Source organism: Lipotes vexillifer, unplaced genomic scaffold (genome assembly GCF_000442215.2).
Source record: "Lipotes vexillifer unplaced genomic scaffold, Lipotes_vexillifer_v1.1 scaffold217, whole genome shotgun sequence".
Lineage (NCBI taxonomy): Eukaryota > Metazoa > Chordata > Mammalia > Artiodactyla > Lipotidae > Lipotes > Lipotes vexillifer.
Window position 1 is genome coordinate 828,036 of NW_006788200.1, and position 21,585 is coordinate 849,620.

A 21,585-nucleotide genomic window follows, 5' to 3' on the forward strand; every position below is an offset into this window, starting at 1 on the left:
TTCAGGGAAGAATATTTTCTTTATAAAATAAGAAGAAAGACAAAACAAAGTGTTTTAAAGGCAAAGAATTAAAAGATATTTTTCTTGCTTTGTCTGTATTTTCTAGAAAATGGAGACCTTTCTCAGTTGGGAGAAACAGAGCAATTTTCATCAAAATTTAGAACTCAGACACAGGAAAGCATCAGTTAATCATGTTTCAAAGTGAATTAAAAAAAATAGTACCCATAGAGGCAAATATTAGTGACCAGTATTTAGCTTCTTAATTTTCTGCAGCTGTGACTCCTATATATTCAGGTACAGATTCAATGTTTCAAGAAACATGAAACAAAAACAAACAAACAAAAAATTTGACTTGAAGTCAAAGAGGCAAAAAAAAAATCAAGAGAGGTCCAGATGAAACATATCTTCAACTTTTGTTTTTTAAACATGTATACTTCTAAAGATTGACTATCGAATTATAAAATTTTCTACAGATCAATAAGATCACCCATCTCATATTTTAAATGCAATGAATGTTAGTATAAAAATTAGAACATATTTTAAAAGGCCAGGTGGGTGTTAGGATAGAATCATTTCTTAGATTTGCAGCCCATACATTCATATATAACAGGAAAACATAGGACAATTAGACCTGCAACTTTCTATGTGCAAAACAGGACTTACATTATTGTTTTTTCTATTTTGAATATCCGGTTATCTAAATATACAGTAGTTGAGTAAATCACTAGCAGATTTATGTATACATTTAAACTGCAACTCTCTATAGTATAAGCTGCTCTCTCAACTTCCCTGCACAGTATAAGTTGAAAACTAATATGACAATTTGAACAATTACCAGTTGTACAATTTTAATGTTATATTAACTTAATATATATAGACTAAAAGTTATTAGGCAAATTATTAGTTCCAGTCTTACTTCATGATCTACAGCTTCCATTATTTGAAATAACACAAAAGTCTTCAGTGTTTTAATTAAAGGTTTTGTCCAGGCATGAGGATATCACTAATTTTTATTCTGACTTAAAGTCTGTAACATTTACTGAAGTAAAGAGTCAATTACAGTTTCAGGCTTTGCAGAACGCTTTCTGTTTGGAGAAGAGAAAAAGAAAACATGAATGCTTTCCTAAAAGACTGAAATGCAAACACTTTACATTATGTAGTAGATAATACCAGGCAGCCACAGAGTCTAGAAACAGGACAAGGTTTGACATGCTTGACCATGAGATCAATTAATGTCTGCCTTTTCAGGCTAGGGAAAGGTCACCTAGAGTGAGCACAAGAGCATGGCCCTCCACTCCACCACCCACAGTGATGAAGGAGTGAGTGAACAATAAACTGGACTAGACAATGTGGACAGGCCAAGCGGTCTGCATGCTTGCCAGATTTGAACCCCCTGATTATCTCTTCTGGGGTATGCTAAAGATGCCAGCTTATTCAGTGAAAATCAGAGTCACAATCATCTGAAGCAACAACTCACAGATGACTGTGTAGGAAATGATGGAAATGTTCCATTAATATATCATGTTTATTGCAGTTTTGCTTATTATTAGCACATTGAAATATGTGCTTCTAATGAGGAATATCACATTGAACATTGTCAAGCAAAGTAATGTAGTATCAATAAACCTTTTTTCGTGTATATTTGTCTACAATTATGGCCATTTACTGTTTTCATAATACAGCAGGCTAATTCTGGCACACAGAGATGCTGGGTTTGGCTTGTCGAATGTTAGCTCACACTTTTTTTTTTTTTTTTTTTTTTTTAAACCGAAAACGTATATATTTTAAAATAAGCGTTCTGAAAACTGTATCCAAATACCTTATGAAATTATTTGCTTGTTTGTTTTAGGTCCACATAGCTTTTAAAAAGTGACTAAAGATGGAGATCTCCTGTAAATAATCCTGATTTCTGGCTTCTCCTTTGAAACAAGAAGATCCAGAAGCCATGGGACCTATTTCCCCAAACTAACTAGAAGCAGGGTAACATGCCACTCACTCCAGACAGAACACGCTCCGTTTTGCCCCAGCCCACACCGCTGCCTATTTTTCTCCCACACTGAGGGCAACTGTCTTACCATTTATCATCATACTTGCACTGTTACTTTTCTTACTAACTGCAGAGTTAAGAGGAAAATACCTCCATTAAAAGTGGAAAAGTCAAAGACATAGAGGAATTGGTGTTTCTTTGAATTGATTTGCTTCATTCATTAATATTACATGCATGGCTTCTGTTGGCAAATGAAATGCTTTTAATGTCTGACATCTAAATGCTGAAGAATGTAAAAATTTGTACACTTTTAATATGCTACTGATTCCTCCTCCCCAAATTTATAAAACTTAGGTTATGTCTATGAGATTATGTTACACAAAAATATTAAAACTTAGACTTCACCCTACACGTAACTCAAAAGTCTAGGTACTCAAAGTAGGGAAAAATATAAGCTTATTATTTCCTATCACTTCAGGAGCCCCAAAGTCTGTTAGTCAGTTTAAATAAGCTGAACAGTACTTAATGTAGGGAAGGGAGAGAAGAAATAAGCTCCAGCCCAGGGCTTTCACATCCTCATTTCTCTGGGCTATGTTACAATACATATAGACTACTCAATAGTCAAAGGAGAGGGAAAGACAGAGAAGTTTTATTTAACTGGTGACTGAGGAAATCAAGGTTCTTGGGGCAGTATTCATGACAGAAAAATGAATCAGCTGAATACAATACCGTGGGAGTCTAATGAGGCAAATTAATTAGCATCTCACTAGAATAATTAGTGTAAGGATTAAGGAATTAAAATAGTAATGACTTATTATACATTTGGAAAGAACAAAGTAAATTAACAATAAATTCTACTACTCAGGAGGGCTAAAGAAGTTGGAAGACCTTAATTCTTTAGCCAGATTTTATTTACTCAAGTTACAACTACATAGGTTTTCAATATTTAGTTAAATATATCAGACAAAATACTTATCATGTTAACTAAATCTCCTTTAAATGTACTTAATTTGAAAATCTCACTGCCTTTGGCTCATGGGACTCAAAGACAGTTCTTACCTTCTCCCTGTCTTTGGCCTTGCTTTCCCCTTTGAAGTCCGTGGCCTCTCTAATTTCATCAAGGACTGCCGTAGGCTCTCCTCAGTATAGGCAAGATACACATGGGAAAGGTCCACTTCAAAGGGCTATATGTAAAGGAAATAAACATAAGACATTCTTACAGAAGAATTTAAACCAGATTTGGGGGAAGATTTAAAATACTAAATAAACTCTTAGGAAAAAAAGCCAAAGACAAAACCAAATAAATATCTAAAGATATCTTTTTCTAATGCCATTTATCTCAACTGTATTTACTAAGTGTTGGTGAAGAAGCCCTGACACACTATAAATTCCTTAGTGGTAAAGAAAAACTGTTGCTGTTTTCCCTAAAGCTGCAAGTACTTCCTCTTGTTGACCTAATACTAGGACCAGCTTTGAAAAGGACAGACTTATTCTAGTCTCTAACCAAATCCCCAAGGCCCAGAGAGATGGTGAAAAGAGTCTCCAAAGAGAACTACATGCCACTCTTGTCGCAGAAATGCCTGGCATCACGACTGAAGGTGAACAGAACTGTCCTAATAATCACCCCATCCTAGATCCTCTATTCTCAAAATAGCCTATTTTTCAGCTGAGCTGATTAACAGATATCATGATAACACAATTTAGTGACCCACATTCCTATAAAGAACCAACTGTAGTTTTTTTTTTTTTTAAAAAAAGCACTCTTACGTCTTTCTCCTTTTTATCAGGAACTGGAGTCTGCTTTCTCATGTTATTTCCGGTGTAGGCAACACATTTCTCAAAAAAGGAAAAAAGAAGGGGAGGAGAATTATCTTAATTAGCAATTAATACTATGAATGAGGCAAATTACTATGAGATATACTGATGGTACACTCATAAAACATGATTTGAATGCTGGAATAGAAAGGGACCCCAGAGGTCATTCAGTCCTATACACCAACCTACACCATCTCTACTATGTATAACACACAGAATATTCTGTGTGTTATAACATAATTATTAAAACATCTTATCCACCCCAGTGGCTTCTCATTTGATTCATCCTCTGGACCACCTTTCTCCGCATTGTAGCCAGTACAACTCCAGTTTACAGGAAGTATTCCATAGTATTTCATGAAAGGATGAAGGTTAATACTCACTAGTTGCCATTCCCCTATGTCTTCATTCCAATGGACATAGTTTTCAATCATTTCCTTTTAAAAGAGTCAGAGATGATCTACTTTTAATATTTAATAACATTTAAAATACTGAAAAATATTCATGGAACTAAAATCTTAATACAGTAAGTAAAAAAGTTAAGTCTCAAAACATTATATACTGCATGATGCCCCTTGTATATATTTTAAAATATACACTTTCAAGGAATATAAGTAGATTCAATTAAACTGTATAAAAACAAAAAGCAAGGAAATAAAGAACATGGCATTCAGGATGGTGGTTACCTTGACTTTGAAGAGGTAAAGGGATAGAAGAGGCAAGAGGGAAACCATTTGGTTAGAAAAAGGTCACTACCATGGTCCTAGCTTTTGCTTTGGGTGACAAGTTCACTACAAAATAACCAACTAACTAAACAAAACTAGGCCATCCAAGGACCATCAAGGACAGTATATTGTGAACCAAATATTAATTCTGTGCAGCTGAGGTCCAAAGGAAAAAAAATACTAAGGCTTATATTCAGACAAATTTCTTAAAGCTGTATATAGATTCAAAATAAATTTTTAAAAATCAATGTTAGAAATTAAAGATGATACAAATAGATGGAGAGATATACCATGTTCTTGCATTGGAAGAATCAACATTGGGAAAATGACTCTACTACCCAAAGCAATCTACAGATTCAATGAAATCCCTATCAAACTACCACTGGCATTTTTCACAGAACTAGAACAAAAAAATTCACAATTTGTGTGGAAACACAAAAGACCCCGAATAGTCAAAGCAATCTTGGGAAAGAAAAACGGAGCTGGAGGAATCAGGCTCCCTGACTTCAGACTATACTACAAAGCTACAGTAATGAAGACACTATGTTACTGGCACAAAAACAGAAATATAGATCAATGGAACAGGATAGAAAGCCCAGAGATAAACCCACGCACATATGGCCACCTTATCTTTGATAAAGGAGGCAAGAATAAACAGTGGAGAAAAGACAGCCTCTTCAATAAGTGGTGATGGGAAAACTGGACAGCTACATGTAAAAGAATGAAATTAGAACACTCCCTAACACTATACACAAAAATAAACTCAAAATGGGTTAAAGATCTAAAGGTAAGGCCAGACACCATCAAACTCTTAGAGGAAAACATAGGCAGAACACTCTATGACATAAATCACAGAAAGATCCTTTTTGTGACCCACCTCCTAGAGAAGTGGAAATAAAAACAAAAATAAACAAATGGGACCTAATGAACCTTAAAAGCTCTTGCACAGCAAAAGAAACCATAAACAAGACAAAAAGACAACCCTCAGAATGGGAGAAAATATTTGCAAATGAAACAACTGACAAAGGATTAATCTCCAAACTTTACAAGCAGCTCATGCAGCTCAATATCAAAAAAACAAACAACACAATCCAAAAATGGGCAGAAGACCTAAACAGACATTTCTCCAAAGAAGATATACAGATTGCCAACAAACACATGAAAGAATGCTCAACATCATTAATCATTAGAGAAATGCAAATCAAAACTATAATGAGATAGCATCTCACACCGGTCAGAATGCCCATCATCAAAAAATCTACAAACGATAAATGCTGGAGAGGGTGTGGAGAAAAGGGAACACTCTTGCACTGTTGGTGGGAATGTAAATTGATACAGCCACTATGGAGAACAGTATGGAGGTTCCTTAAAAAACTAAAAATGGAACTACCAGACGAGCCAGCAATCCCACTACTGGGCATATACCGTGAGAAAACCATAATTCAAAAAGAGTCATGTACCAAAATGTTCACTGCAGCTCTATTTACAATAGCCAGGACAGGGAAGCAACCTAAGTGTCCATCAACAGATGAATAAAGAAGATGTGGCACATATATACAATGGAATATTACTCAGCCATAAAAAGAAACAAAACTGAGTTATGTGTAGTGAGGTGGATAGACCTAGAGACTGTCATACAGAGTGAAGTAAGTCAGAAAGAGAAAAACAAATACCATATGCTAACACATATATATGGAATCTAAAAAAGAAAAGGTCAGGAAAAACCTAGCAGCAAGATGGGAATAAAGATGCAGACCTACTAGAGAATGGACTTGAGGATATGGGGAGGGGGAAGGGTAAGCTGGGACAAAGTGAGAGAGTGGCATGGACATATATACACTACCAAACATAAAATAGATAGCGAGTGGGAAGCAGCCATATAGCAGTGGGAGATCAGCTTGGTGCTTTGTGACCACCTAGAGGGGTGGGATAGGGAGGGTGCAATGGAGGGAGATGCAAGAGGGAAGAGATATGGGGACATATGTATATGTATAACTGGTTCACTTTGTTATAAAGCAGAAACTAACACACCATTGTAAAGCAATTATACTCTAATAAAGATGTTAAAAAAAATCAATGTTAAAGTTCACTAAAATATACTGGAAAGACAGAAATTTGGGGAAAAGAATAGTAGAGGCTGAGATTTTTAAATTATACTAGTATTTAGAGTTAGCATATATCTAGAGATGGATGGTAGTGATCACTGCACAGCACTGTGAATGTACTTAATGTCAATGAACTGTACTCTTAAAAATAGTTCACTGCAGCACTATTTACAATAGCCAGGACATGGAAGCAACCTAAATGTCCATCAAGAGATGAATGGTTAAAGAAGATGTGGCACATATATACAATGGAATATTACTCAGCCATAAAAAGGAACGAAATTGAATTATTTGTAGTGAGGTGGATGGACCTAGACTCTGTCATACAGAGTGAAGTAAGTCAGAAAGAGAAAAACAAATACCATATGCTAACGCACATATATGGAATCTAAAAACACGGTACTGATGAACCTAGTGGCAGGGCAGGAATAAAGACGCAGACGGAAAGAACGGACTTGAGGACACAGTGGGGGAAGGGGAAGCTGGGACGAAGTAAGAGAGTGGCATGGACATATATACACTATCAAATGTAAAATAAATAGCTAGTGGGAAGCTGCTGCATAGCACAGGGAGAGCAGCTCAATACTTTGTAACCACCTAGAGGGATGGGATAGGGAGGGTGGGAGGGAGATGCAAGAGGCGGGTGATACAGGGATATATGTATACTTATAGCTGATTCACTTTGTTGTACAGCAGAAACTAACACACCATTGTAAAGCAATTATACTCCAGTAAAGATGTAAAAAAAAAAAAAAAAAGTTAAAATGGTAAATTTTATGTATGTTTTACCATTCCCCCGCCCCCACACACACACAGAATTAGCATCCATAAACAAGGAGAAAAGGTTAGCACAGGAGTTTTGTTTATTCTAATTATAGGATAAAGAATGTTGAAAGAATAAACAGGACCTATACCTTTACATGAATTACATGAATTTGGCCTTCCTCCCAGGACTAAGAAATTCTTATTCAGATACTTAGTTACTCAAACAGAATCATGTATTAGGAACAGTTAGCAGCTCAAGTGAAATGTGATAGCCATTAGTTCAAGAAAATTTTATCATCAGCAACTGAAATGTAAATATTTACCATTAATTAAATTAGAAATTATATTTCTTTAGTCCTTAACCCCAGCCAAGTGACCTAATACCTAAGACAGAGAAATTCCCACTTACCTGATAATCCTGAGGTATAAAGTTATCAATAATAAGCATCTGAAGTCGAAGCTCCCGGCTAAGTTGTCGAATGTTCTCCAAGAGGCCTTCAATTTCCCTCTGATGTTCCTGTTGGAGATCAGCCATCTAACAGAAAATCAATGAAAATACTAAGGATAAACAAGATTTTAAATACAAAACAATTCCATCTGACACAGGGCAGTGGTCTAGGAAACCTTGTAAGAGCTTACCCAGTTCTTTCACAAAAACAATGGACAGAAAAACACTATCTATCATTGTCTATTCCATGTTATTAGTTAAGGTTGGAAATAAACAATTTAGCTTAACAGCTGAAATTACAAATTGCAAATAAAGGCAAAAATTTTATTTCTTTAAAATTGTAAGCACACATTATGATTCTTTTAGGATTCTTAATCATACTTAATTAAAGAAATTCTTTTCTAAAAAATTCAAACTACAATAATAGGTAACTTCTAAAAGACCAACCTCTGACTTCGCAGCCATCAGCATAGTCCAAACTTTCTTTAATTTCTTGGTCTTTCCTTGAGCTTCTTCTTGCAAACTGGTATACTTTTCTTCAATATCCAAGCGTTCTTGCTATGACATAAAGTGATAAACTTCAGAATAATGTTATTCATTAAATCACAAGTTTAATTATTTAACAAATGACATAAATGTTTAGCAACTATTATCTTTCAAAGCAATCCACAGATATGCTTTAAAATTTTATTAAGGGATTTCCCTGGTGGCACAGTGGTTAAGAATCCACCTGCCAATGCAGACATGGGTTCGATCCCTGGTCCGGGAAGATCCCACATGCTGCGGAGGAACTAAGCCCATGCACCACAACTACTGAGCCTGCGTTCTAGAGCCCACAAGCCACAACTACTGAGCCCACGTGCCACAAGTACTGAAGCCCACATGCCTAGAATCCATGCTCCACAACAAGAGAAGCCACCGCAATGTGAAGCCTGCACACCTGGGACTTCCCTGCTGGCGCAGTGGTTAAGAATCCACCTGCCAATGCAGGGGACATGGGTTTGAGCTCTGATCTGGAAGACCCCACCTGCCACAGAGCAACTAAGCCCGCATGCCACAACTATTGAGCCTGTGTGCCTAGAGCCCGTGCTCCGCAGCAAGAGAAGCCACTGCAATGAGAAGCCTGTGCACTGCAACAAAGAGTATCCCTTGCTCTCCGCAACTAGAGAAAACCCACCCGCAGCAACGAAGACCCAACACAGCTAAAAATAAATAAATAAATTTATTTTTTAAAAATTTTATTAAGATTATAGATATTCAGCTTTTCACTAGAAAAGTTAAATACCTTAGGTGAAGCATCAACCAAAACCAAAATTTACATTACCTCCTTTTCCTCAAGTTCTCTGCGAAGTTGCTCTGCTCTTTTCCTCCTTTCTTCCAGTTCCATGTTGGATTCTTCAAGAAGTTTCTCTTGTTCCTCAGCTTTTGCCAACAAATCAACACCACCAACAATTACCTTCTTCTCCAGTGCAGATAATTTCTCTAGCAAAGACTGATGCTCTTGTCTGTTAATTAAAACGAGAACACTCTGTATCCATCAATTATCTACTATTCTACTAAATTTCCCCAAATTTAACAAGGATTTGGATGTAAAATTTCAAAATAGGAATATAATTATATAACATCTCTATCAAACTACACAACTGTGTAGTATTGCTTTTAATTACTATTCAATTTTCTTGCTTATACATCCCATGAGAAAAACCAGGAAATTTAAATCACAAATCCATCTCAATTCAGTAATACTCACTGGGCCTTAAGAAGATCTTTTTCCCGTTTCTCTAACTCAGCTCTAGCCTTGTTTCTTTCTTCTTCTTCCATGTCAAGCTTTGTTTCAAGTGCTTTTCTCTCCTCATCAATTTTTGCTTGCATTTCAACCATTTTATCTGGGGAAACTTTCTTTTTACCTATTTGAGTCATTTAATTCCAACAGTCACTTCAGAGTCAATGCTTCAGACACATAAATTAGCTTCAATATAAAAGATACATTCCTCATGAAGAGAAAATCAAATGTCAACATTTTAAGGAAATCAACTGAATAATATATTTTATTTCTATTTATTATGTCCCTAGAAGATCTTTTTAACTAACTGCTAAATTCAAACTGTTGTCCAACTGTGCAATGATAACTAAAAACAGAAGTAAGTGAAAAAGAAGCATAAGAGATCAGCAGGGAAAAAAAAGAGAAAGATAAACAGGAAAACTAAATAAATAAAAAAAGCAAAGATATTTGTATGTCCCCAAATAACACATATCGTCAGAAAAGCAATATGATTATTTAGTTACTTTTTTCTGATAACCAGGTACAAAATCAACTGGCTTATCAAGACACCTCCCCACAAAATTTATTAAAATAAATGAATAAATAAAAGCCACAAAGGCACTTCCCTGGTGGCATAGTGGTTAAGAATCCGCCTGCCAATGCAGGGGACACGCATTCGAGCTCTGGTCTGGGAAGATCCCACAAGCCGTGGAGCAACTAAGCCCGTGCGCCACAACTACTGAGGCTGCGCTCTAGAACCCGCGAGCCACAACTACTGAGTCCGCATGCCACAACTACTGAAGCCCGCATACCTAGAGACGGTGCTCTGCAACAAGAGAAGCCACCACAATGAGAAGCCCTCGCACCGCAAAGAAGAGTAGCCCCTGCTCTCCGCAACTACAGAAAGCCCACGTGCAGCAACAAAGACCCAATGCAGCCAAAAATACATAAACAAATAAATTTATTTTTTTTAAAAAAAGGGATTTCCCTGGTGGCACAGTGGTTAAGAATCTGCCTTCCAAGGCAGGGGACATGGGATTGAGCCCTGCTCTGGGAAGATCCCACATGCTGCAGAGCAACTGAGCCCACGTGCCACAACTCCTGAGCCTGTGCTCTAGGGTCCGTGAGCCAAAACTACTAAGCCCACGTGCCATAACTACTGAAGCCTGCGCACCTAGAGCCCGTGCTCCGCAACAAGAGAAGCCACCTCAGTGAGAAGCCCACACACTGCAACAAAGAGTAGCCCCCACTCACCGCAACTAGAGAAAGCCCACGTGCAGCAACGAAGACCCAACACAACCAAAAATAAATAAACAGAATTGGTTCTTAAAAAAAAAAAAAGCCCACACACCACAAAGAACAATAGCCTCCGCTCGCCACAACTAGAGAAAGCCCGCGCACAGCAACGAAGACACAATGCAGCCAAAAATAAATAAATAAATAAATTTATTAAAAAAATAAAAGCCCCATATAGGTATAAAATGTACAGATAAAAATATCAGGCAGAATTTATAAGTAGTTTTTAACATATATTTTCAGAGGTTTTCTAAAATTATGTTTGATAAAATTACTTGAAAGTATTTTATTTCATAGTATACTTTTAAAGGAAGTAACTCTATACTAATTAAATAACAGTTACATATGAATTAACCAGGCATTTTACAGTTGCTGTCACAATATATCATCATACCTTAAATGAACTAAAATAGCTTTGTTATGATGTCAAACTCAGGATCCTAAATCTCCCTAAGTTAGATTAAACATTCCAAGTGTCAAATATAAGTAGAAATACTACAAAATACTGCAGCTAAGAAATACAGCTTCAAAATGATTACTTTGATTATAATGTCTAGTAGAGTGTTTTATGTACATATAATAGATGTTCAATAAATTTTACTGAATGAATTTCAAAATCATGAAATTAAAATGAAAAACCAAAAAAGAGAAAAGAAAAACTAGCTTATTAAACTGGTTATGAAACTGAATCATGTATTTCTGGTAATACAATTTCTTTGAAACATCCTTTCCTTCAGAAAAACAATTAAATTTTTCGTAGAATTGGTCTGAGGCTCTCCTGAAAGCTTTCTGTCATTCTTAACTTCCTTCCCAGAGGACCACAGAAGAGTGTAAAGAAGAAGAGTTTTTTATAAACTGTTAATGTCTCCACCAAAAGCTAACGCCTCATGCTAACAAGGAAAGAGAACTGAAAAATAAAGATGATGGAGATATATATCTGAATAAACTCTTTCAGGAACCATGAGACGATGAATCATTCACAGGCTTTAATTCTTTGCGTTAAAATCATATAAAACCCCCAAAGGTTTAAAATACGTTACCCTTCACTTTTATAGAAATACAAGAAAGTCCAAAGCAAACTAAAGCCACAAAACAAATAAGTTAAATAAAAGAGTAAACAAAAGCACTGATCCAAATTCACGCTTTGGTGTGGTGTGATTCACTGCAATCCCAAAGTCAGGCCATAGACCTGACTGTTGGATTCTTTGGCACAATCATCTATACTGAACATTCTGAATTACACTGTTAAGAAATAATTTTAAAAAGTAATCTAACTCCTATTCCCAATGAATTCCTAGAAAGGATTTCCCATCACTAATACTATTTCTTAGAAATTTGAGGGGAGAAAGTATAAGTTCAGGTAAAAGTAAGTGTATGCACTAAAAAATTATAACTTCCTTTCCACTCCAAAATTGTAAATATTTAAAGAAAAAATGGCAAATATGTTAAGATTAAAAAATGTATGTGTGAAAACCATAGGGGTATAGAGTAAATGGTCTGACTGACACATGCACATTAATTTTTTAGGTTCCTAGGGTTGCAACTGTTTTGTTAGTTAAAAACATAGTTTCCTATTGCCAACAAACACATGAAAGAATGCTCAACATCATTAATCATTAGAGAAATGCAAATCAAAACTACAATGAGATATCATCTCACACCGGTCAGAATGGCCATCATCAAAAAATCTAGAAACAGTAAATGCTGGAGAGGGTGTGGAGAAAAGGGAACACTCCTGCACTGCTGGTGGGAATGTGAATTGGTACAGCCACTATGGAGAACAGTATGGAGGTTCCTTAAAAAAAGAAAAAACAACTACCACATGACCCAGCAATGCCACTACTGGGCATATACCCTGAGAAAAACATAATTCAAAGAGTCATGTACTAAAATGTTCATTGCAGCTCTACTTACAATAGCCAGGAGATGGAAACAACCTAAGTGTCCATCTTTGGATGAATGGATAAAGAAGATGTGGCACATATATGCAATGGAATATTACTCAGCCATAAAAAGAAACAAACTTGAGTTATATGTAGTGAGATGGATGGACCTAGAGGCTGTCACACAGAGTGAAGTAAGTCAGAAAGAGAAAGACAAATACCGTATGCTAACACATATATATGGAATATAAGAAAAAAAATGTCATGAAGAACTTAGGGGTAAGACGGGAATAAAGACACAGACCTACTAGAGAATGGACTTGAGGATATGGGGAGGGGGAAGGGTAAGTTGTGACAAAGTGAGAGAGTGGCATGGACATATATACACTGCCAAACGTAAAATAGAGAGCTAGTGGGAAGCAGCCGCATAGCACAGGGAGATCAGCTCGATGCTTTGTGACCACCTGGATGGGTGGGATAGGGAGGGTGGAGGGAGGGAGATGCAAGAGGGAGGAGATATGGGAACATATGTATATGTATAACTGATTCACCTTGTTATAAAGCAGAAACTAACACACCACTGAAAAGCAATTATACTCCAATAAAGATGTAAAAAACAACAACAACAAAAAACCATACAGTTTCCAAACCCATTAAGAAGCAGTAAAATAAAAAAAAATTTTATAGGTAGAAATACAAAAGCATATGCATATTGATGAATTACTACTATGCCTGAATTGCATTAGTTATTCAAAACCATTCAGGTAATATTTTCAAACTGATGTTTTAGCAGTAAAAATCTTATTGTGCTCTCATGCCATTTTCATAAAGATGACCATGCATATATATAGCTAGGATCAGTTTCAAAACGCTGATATTCAAGTAACATATTATTTTAGCCAGAATCAGTCCGATAAATCATATTTCTCCCCAAATAATATTTTAAGCTAAATGTGAATAGGTCCGAACTCTCCTAACCAGGCACTTAAAAACATGGTATCATGAAAAGTTACTTTTACACTGTTTTTTTTTTAAGATTTTTAAAAAATATTAATGAACCAAACCAACCAACCAAGCAAAAAAGAAAACTTTCTTTTTCTAAAAGTGTAAATTTTCAGCACAAAATTTCAGGTAAAAAAATCTAAAAAGAATTTTAATGTCATAGAGTATTTAATTGAGCCAAACCAGAGTGGTAATATTTTAACTTCTCCTCTACCATGTGCTCTAACCAAAACTGTGAAGGTGAACTTTGGCAAGGTAAAGTTAAAGAGAAGAATTTCAGGAAGTGTTAACTGAATTAATTTCATTTTCATTATACGAGCACCCATGAGCATACATAATCAGACGTTTGATTCCTCGCTTTAAAAAAAAGTAAAAGGTAAAGTGAAAGGTTAATGGTGAAATTATGGTCATTATTTTCTGGTAAGAAGGCAGGGATGAGAATGATACCATGTCGATGGATTTCCATCAAAACTTAGCATTAGGTATGGTAGACAATACAGCCTTAAAGGGACCTGTAACAGAATATCTTTTTTAAGTAATGAGCTATGAGTTTGCAGAGGGTAAGTCAGATAATAAAGGCCTTGGAGTGCTATTTCTCAAGCAGTAGAACTGTGTGATAAAAATTAAAGATGAAGAAGAGCACGCCAGCACTTCTGAGCCCAGGAGACTTGAGTGGAAGCAGGAAGACCAGAATGGACACTTGTACAGCAGTTGAGGTATTATCCTTGAGAACTGGCTGGGCTTATGAAGAAGAAGCAACATTCCTGGGAGGCACCTTGTATGAAAAATTGATAGTAAATGGGAAGAGACTGGCAATAAAAGGGAAGATTCAGAGCAAATGTTGTGAGCTCTGGTGAAGGAAAGGGCAGTGATGCCATGAATGCTGAATGGAGAGTTGGAAAGGGAGCTGCTCTGAGTTAGGGCAGGAGGGACTGCTTTGACACAGTGATGTCAGGTGTGTCATGTCATTCACCTCTATATTCATACAGATTTTACTTTCTATGTATGAATGAAGGGATACTCATTCCCACTCAGAACACTCTTTTTCTTAAAAAATAAATTTATTTATTTTTTTTAAAAAAAGGAGAAAAATGCTTGAATATGAAATCACTTATATTTGTATTTCTAAAATTTGGCTTAATGGGTCTTTAAGAATTTAGAAAAATGATTATGCCATGTGGTTTTGTTGTCTATTTTGTTAATTAGTTCTAGAATACCCAATGTGTTCGTCACTATCAATCTAATTATTTCTGAACTGTTCCCTTAAGAAGATTATTTGGAAACAAAAATGTTCCTAGAGGGCAGAGAGCAGAAGCAAGAACTACAATCCTGCAGCCTGTGGGAAAAACCCCACATTCACAGAAAGATAGACAAGATGAAAAAGCAGAGGGCTATGTACCAGATGAAGGAACAAGATAAAGCCCCAGAAAAACAACTAAATGAAGTGGAGATAGGCAACCTTCCAGAAAAAGAACTCAGAATAATGATAGTGAAGATGATCCAGGACCTCAGAAAAAGAATGGAGGCAAAGATCAAGAAGATGCAAGAAATGTTTAACAAAGACCTAGAAGAATTAAAGAACAAACAAACAGAGATGAACAATACAATAACTGAAATGAAAAATACACTAGAAGGAATAAATAGCAGAATAATTGAGGCAGAAGAATGGATAAGTGACCTGGAAGACAGAATGGTGGAATTCACTGCTGAAGAACAGAATAAAGAAAAAAGAATGAAAAGAAATGAAGACAGCCTAAGAGACCTCTGGGACTACATTAAACACAGCAATATTCACATTATAGGGGTCCTAGAAGGACAAGAGAGAAAGAAAGGACCAGAGAAAATATTTGAAGAGATTATAGTCGAAAACTTCCCTAACATGGGAAAGGAAATAGCCACCCAGGTCCCGGAAGCACAGAGAGTCCCATACAGGAGAAACACGCCGAGACACACAGTAATCAAATTGGCAAAAATTAAAGACAAAGAAAAATTACTGAAAGCAGCAAGGGAAAAACTACAAATAACAAACAAAGGAACTCCCATAAGATTAACAGCTGATTTCTCAGCAGAAACGCTACAAGCCAGAAGGGAGTGGCATGATATACTTAAAGTGATGAAAGGGAAGAACCTACAACCAAGATTACTCTACCCAGCAAGAATCTCATTCAGATTCAACAGAGAAATCAAAAGCTTTACAGACAAGCAAAAGCTAAGAGAATTCAGCACCACCAAACCAGCTTTACAACAAATGCTAAAGGAACTTCTCTAAGTGGAAAACACAAGAGAACAAAAGGACCTACAAAAACAAACCCAAAACAATTAAGAAAATGGTCATAGGAACATACATATCGATAATTACCTTAAACGTGAATGGATTAAATGCTCCAACCAAAAGACACAGGCTCGCTGAATGGATACAAAAACAAGACCCATATATATGCTGTCTACAAGAGACCCACTTCAGACCTAGGGGCACATACAGACTGAAAGTGAGGGGATGGAAAAAGATATTCCATGCAAATGGAAATCAAAAGAAAGCTGGAGTAGCAATACTCATATCAGATAAAATAGACTTTAAAATAAAGAATGTTACAAGAGACAAGGAAGGACACTACATAATGATAATAACAATTATAAACATATATGCTCCCAACATAGGAGCACCTCAATACATAAGGCAACTGCTAACAGCTATAAAAGAGGAAATCGACACTAACACAATAATAGTGGGGTACTTTAGCAGCTCACTTACACCAATGGACAGATCAGCCAAACAGAAAATTACTAAGGAAACACAAGCTTTAAATGCACCATAGACCAGATAGATTTAATTGATATTTATAGGACTTTCCATCCAAAAACAGCAGATTACACTTTCTTCTCAAGTGCGCATGGAACACTCTCCAGGACAGATCACATCTTGGGTCACAAATCAAGCCTCAGTAAATTTAAGAAAATTGAAATCATATCAAGCATCTTTTCAGACCACAACGCTATGACATTAGAAATCAATTACAGGGGAAAAACCGTAAAAAGCACAAACACATGAAGGCTAAACAATACGTTACTAAATAACCAAGAGATCACCAAAGAAATCAAAGAGGAAATCAAAAAATACCCAAATGACAACGAAAACACGACCATCCAAAACCGATGGGATGTAGCAAAAGCAGTTCTAAGAGGGAAGTTTATAGCAACACAAGCCTACCTCAAGAGACAAGAAAAATCTCAAATAAACAATCTAACCTTACAGCTAAAGGAACCAGAGAAAGAAGAACAAACAAAACCCAAAGTTAGTAGAAGGAAAGAAATCATAAAGATCAATAAAACTAAAAGCTAGTTCTTTGAGAAGATAAAATTGATAAACCATTAGGCAGACTCATCAAGAAAAAGAGGGAGAGGATTCAAATCAATAAAATTAGAAATGAAAAAGGAGAAGTTACAACAGACACCACAGAATTACAAAGCATCCTAAGAGACTACTACAAGCAACTCTATGCCAATAAAATGGACAACCTGGAAGAAACAGACAAATTCTTAGAAAGGTATAATCTTCCAAGGCTGAACCAGGAAGAAATAGAAAATATGAACAGACCAATCCCAAGTAATGAAATTGAAACTGTGATTAAAAATCTTCCAACAAACAAAAGTCTGGGACCAGATGGCTTCACAGGTGAATGCTATCAAACATTTAGAGAACAGCTAACACCCATCCTTCTCAAACTCTTCCAAACAACTGCAGAGGAAGGAACACTCCCAAACGCATTCTATGAGACCACCATCACCCTGATACCAAAACCAAAGATACTACAAAAAAAGAAAGTTACAGACCAATATCACTCTTGAATATAGATGCAAAAATCCTCAACAAAATACCAGCAAACAGAATCCAACAACACATTAAAAGGATCATACACCATGGTCAAGTGGGATTTATCCCAGGGATGCAAGGATTCTTCAATATATGCAAATCAATCAATGTGATACAACATATTAACAAATTAAAGAATAAAAACCATATGATCATCTCAATAGAGGCAGAAAAAGAAAATTCAACACCCATTTATGATAAAAACTCTCCAGAAAGTGGGCATAGAGGGAACCTACCTCAACATAATAAAGGCCATATACAACAAACCCACAGCAAATATCATTCTCAATGGTGAAAACCTGAAAGCTTTTCCTCTAACATCAGGAACAAGACAAGGATGTCCACTCTCACCACTATTATTCAACATAGTTTTGGAAGTCCTAGTCACGGCAATCAGAGAAGAAAAAGAAATAAAAGGAATACAGATTGGAAAAGAAGAAGTAAAACTGTCACTGTTTGCAGATGACATGATACTATACATAGAGAGTCCTAAAGATACCACCAGAAAACTACTAGAGCTAATAAATGAATTTGGTAAAGTTGCAGGATACAAAATTAATGCACAGAAATCTCTTGCATTCCTATACACTAATGATGAAAAATCTGAAAGAGAAATTAAGGAAACACTCCCATTTACCATTGCAACAAAAAGAATAAAATACCTAGGAATAAACCTACCTAGGGAGACAAAAGACCTGTAGGCAGAAAACTATAAGACACTGATGAAAGAAATTAAAGATGATACCAAGAGATAGAGAGATATACCATGTTCTTGGATTGGAAGAATCAATATTGTGAAAATGACTATACTACCCAAAGCAATCTACAGATTCAGTGCAATCCCTATCAAATTACCAATGACATTTTTTACTGAACTAGAACAAAACATCTTAAAATTTGTATGGAGACACAAAAGACCCCGAATAGCCAAAGCAGTCTTGAAGGAAAAAAAACGAAACTGCAGGAATCATACTCCCTGACTTCATACTATACTACAAAGCTACAGTAATCAAGACAATATGGTACTGGCAGAAGAATAGAGATACAGATCAATGAAACAGGACAGAAAGCCCAGAGATAAACCCACACACCTATGGTCAACTAATCTATGACAAAGGAGGTAAGCATATACAATGGAAAAAAGACAGTCTCTTCAAATAAGTGGTGCTGGGAAAACTGGAAAGGTACATGTAAAAGAATGAAAATAGAACACTCCCTAACACCATACATAAAAATAACTCAAAATGGATTAGAAACCTAAATATAAGACCGGACACTATAAAACTCTTAGAGGAAATCATAGACAGAACACTCTTTGACATAAATCACAGCAAGATCTTTTTTGATCCACCTCCTAGAGTAATGGAAATAAAAACAAAAATAAACAAATGGGACCTACTGAAACTTAAAAGCTTTTGCAGAGCAAAGGAAACTACAAACAAGACTAAAAGACAACCCTCAGAATGGGAGAAAATATTTGCAAACGAATCAATGGACAAAGGATTAATCTCCAAAATATATGAACAGCTCATGCAGCTCAATATTAAAAAGACAAAGCGAGAGAGAGGCATGGACATATATACATTACCAAACGTAAGGTAGACAGCTAGTGGGAAGCAGCCACATAGCACAGGGAGATCAGCTCGGTGCTTTGTGACCTCCTGGAGGGGTGGGATAGGGAGGGTGGGAGGGAGGGAGACGCAAGCGGGAAGAGAGATATGGGAACATATGTATATATATAACTGATTCATTTTGTTGTGAAGCTGAAACTAACATACCATTGTAAAGCAATTATACTCCAATAAAGATGTTAAACAAACAAACAAACAACCCAATCCAAAAATGGGCAGAAGACATAAATAGATATTTCTCCAAAGAAGACATACAGATGGCCAAGAAGCAAATGAAAAGCTGCTCAACATCACTAATGATTAGAAAAATGCAAGTTAAAGCTACAATGAGGTATCACCTCACACCAGTTAGAATGGGCATCATCAGAAAATCTACAAACAACAAATGCTGGAGAGGGTGGTGAGCAAAGGGAGCCCTCTTGCACTGCTGGTGGGAATGTAAATTGATACAGCCACTATGGAGAACAATATGGAGGTTCCTTAAAAAACTAAAAATAGAATTACCATATGACCCAGCAATCCCATTACTGGGCATATACCCAGAGAAAACCATAATTCAAAAAGACACATGCACCCCAATGTTCACTGCAGCACTATTTACAATAGCCAGGTCATGGAAGTAACCTAAATGCCCACTGACAGAAGAATGGATAAAGAACTTGTGGTACATATATACAATGGAATATTACTCAGCCATAAAAAGGAACGAAATTGGGTCATTTGTTGAGACGTGGATGAATCTAGAGACTGTCATACAGAGTGAAGTAAGTCATAAAGAGAAAAACAACTATTGTATATTAACGCATATATGTGGAACCTAGAAAAATGGTATAGATGAACTGGTTTGCAGGGCAGAAATTGAGACACAGATATAGAGAACAAACATATGGACACCAAGCGGGTAAAGTGGTGGCGGGGTGGTGGTGGGGGGTGGGATGAATTGGGAGATTGGGATTGACATGTATACACTAATATGTATAAAATGGATAACTAATAAGAACCTGCTGTATAAAAAAATAAATAAAATAAAATTGAAAAAAAATGTTCCTAATACCTTCCTCAATAAAAACTGAAATAAATTTTTTAAAAAGAATTTAGTAAAAAAGGAAGGTTTTTTTTAAAAAAAGCTAAAGTTGAAAGATATTTTAAAATACAAAGACAGATACTTACCTTGTAAAAAAAAAATCATTAAATAAAAAAAATAATGTGGTTAAACAACAAAGTTCTTTATACTTTAAATAACTGTACCACATGGAGTACAAATCAATCACACCAACCTGCTTGATCTTTCAATAAGAAGTAGTAAGCAAACCGTAGACAGGAAGCATATGCACAGAGATGAGGAGGAAAAAAAGGAAAAACATTATTTCTTTTGTAAAACAAAGAAAAATGTATAACAGCGTTTATTTATAGTATAAGTATAGGAATAAATCATTATAAAAGCTGAAATAGAGCAGTTGTATGCAAAAAGTATATTCAACATAATCTGAGATAATAATTTAAGCAAGATAATAAGATTTAGTGTAAGATTACAATTCAAATCAATCTTAAGAGCTCACACTGACTCCCAAACTCCTGCAAACATAACAGTTCAGCAACAAATGGTGGACATGGAATTGGGAACCTGCTAAGACCTGGGAAGTAATCTAAAAGGGCAAACAGAAAATTAAACCAATTTTAAATATTAATAAGTTAAAAGTAGCAGAAGTCACATTTTTCACTTTTGAAATTTCCCAATTCAATGACCTTCTAATAGAAGGATACATTACAGGTGTGCCCCCCTTTAAGAAAATCCAACACAAATACTTCAACCAACTAGAGTTTAGAGTAATCTGTAGTGATTATGTGATTAACAAAAGCATTTAATAAAGAATTTTTAAAGACAGCAAGTTCTCCCAATACAATTGATTTCCCAACTTGATTTATAAGCAACTTTTTCAGAAAAAAACATTTATTGCATAAAGTGAAGTACACCTGTATAATAACAAACTTGCATTCAATCTATTAGTAGACTGTTAAGGGTAATTATAATAATGATTCTACAGAAGTAAATGATCAACTGATAGTTCAAACAAAGAACACCTTAAAAAAAAAAGGCCATTCATATTTTTAAAAGGGAAGGTACGCACAGCAACCACATGCTGGGACAACCATCTCTCCACTTCACCAACACATCCACAGTGCAACAAAAGAATTCAATGTTATATGCCAGGTATATAAAGAGTAACTAAAACTGCTTGAACTGAACAAGGTACAACTCATTTCATAATATACTTTGATGTAACTACTTTCTAA

General features: G+C 35.8%; 1 protein-coding gene across 3 annotated transcripts in view; it reads right to left on the reverse strand.

Annotated features, from left to right (window-relative positions):
- The window catches only part of KIF3A (kinesin family member 3A), an 81,463-nt gene continuing 59,878 nt past the window's right edge, over positions 1–21,585 (reverse strand). Inside the window, exons 10-18 of one of the 3 annotated variants that reach the window (XM_007461339.1) lie at positions 20,568–20,576; positions 9,596–9,752; positions 9,170–9,350; positions 8,293–8,403; positions 7,807–7,932; positions 4,186–4,239; positions 3,755–3,823; positions 3,047–3,171; positions 1–1,085 (exon numbers count right to left, since the gene is read on the reverse strand). In XM_007461339.1, the coding sequence (XP_007461401.1) occupies positions 1,037–1,085; positions 3,047–3,171; positions 3,755–3,823; positions 4,186–4,239; positions 7,807–7,932; positions 8,293–8,403; positions 9,170–9,350; positions 9,596–9,752; positions 20,568–20,576 (881 nt within the window). In that variant the 3' untranslated portion in view covers positions 1–1,036. The remainder of the gene's footprint in view (positions 1,086–3,046; positions 3,172–3,754; positions 3,824–4,185; positions 4,240–7,806; positions 7,933–8,292; positions 8,404–9,169; positions 9,351–9,595; positions 9,753–20,567; positions 20,577–21,585) is intronic. The other 2 variants (XM_007461338.1, XM_007461340.1) reach the window with 2 other exon arrangements.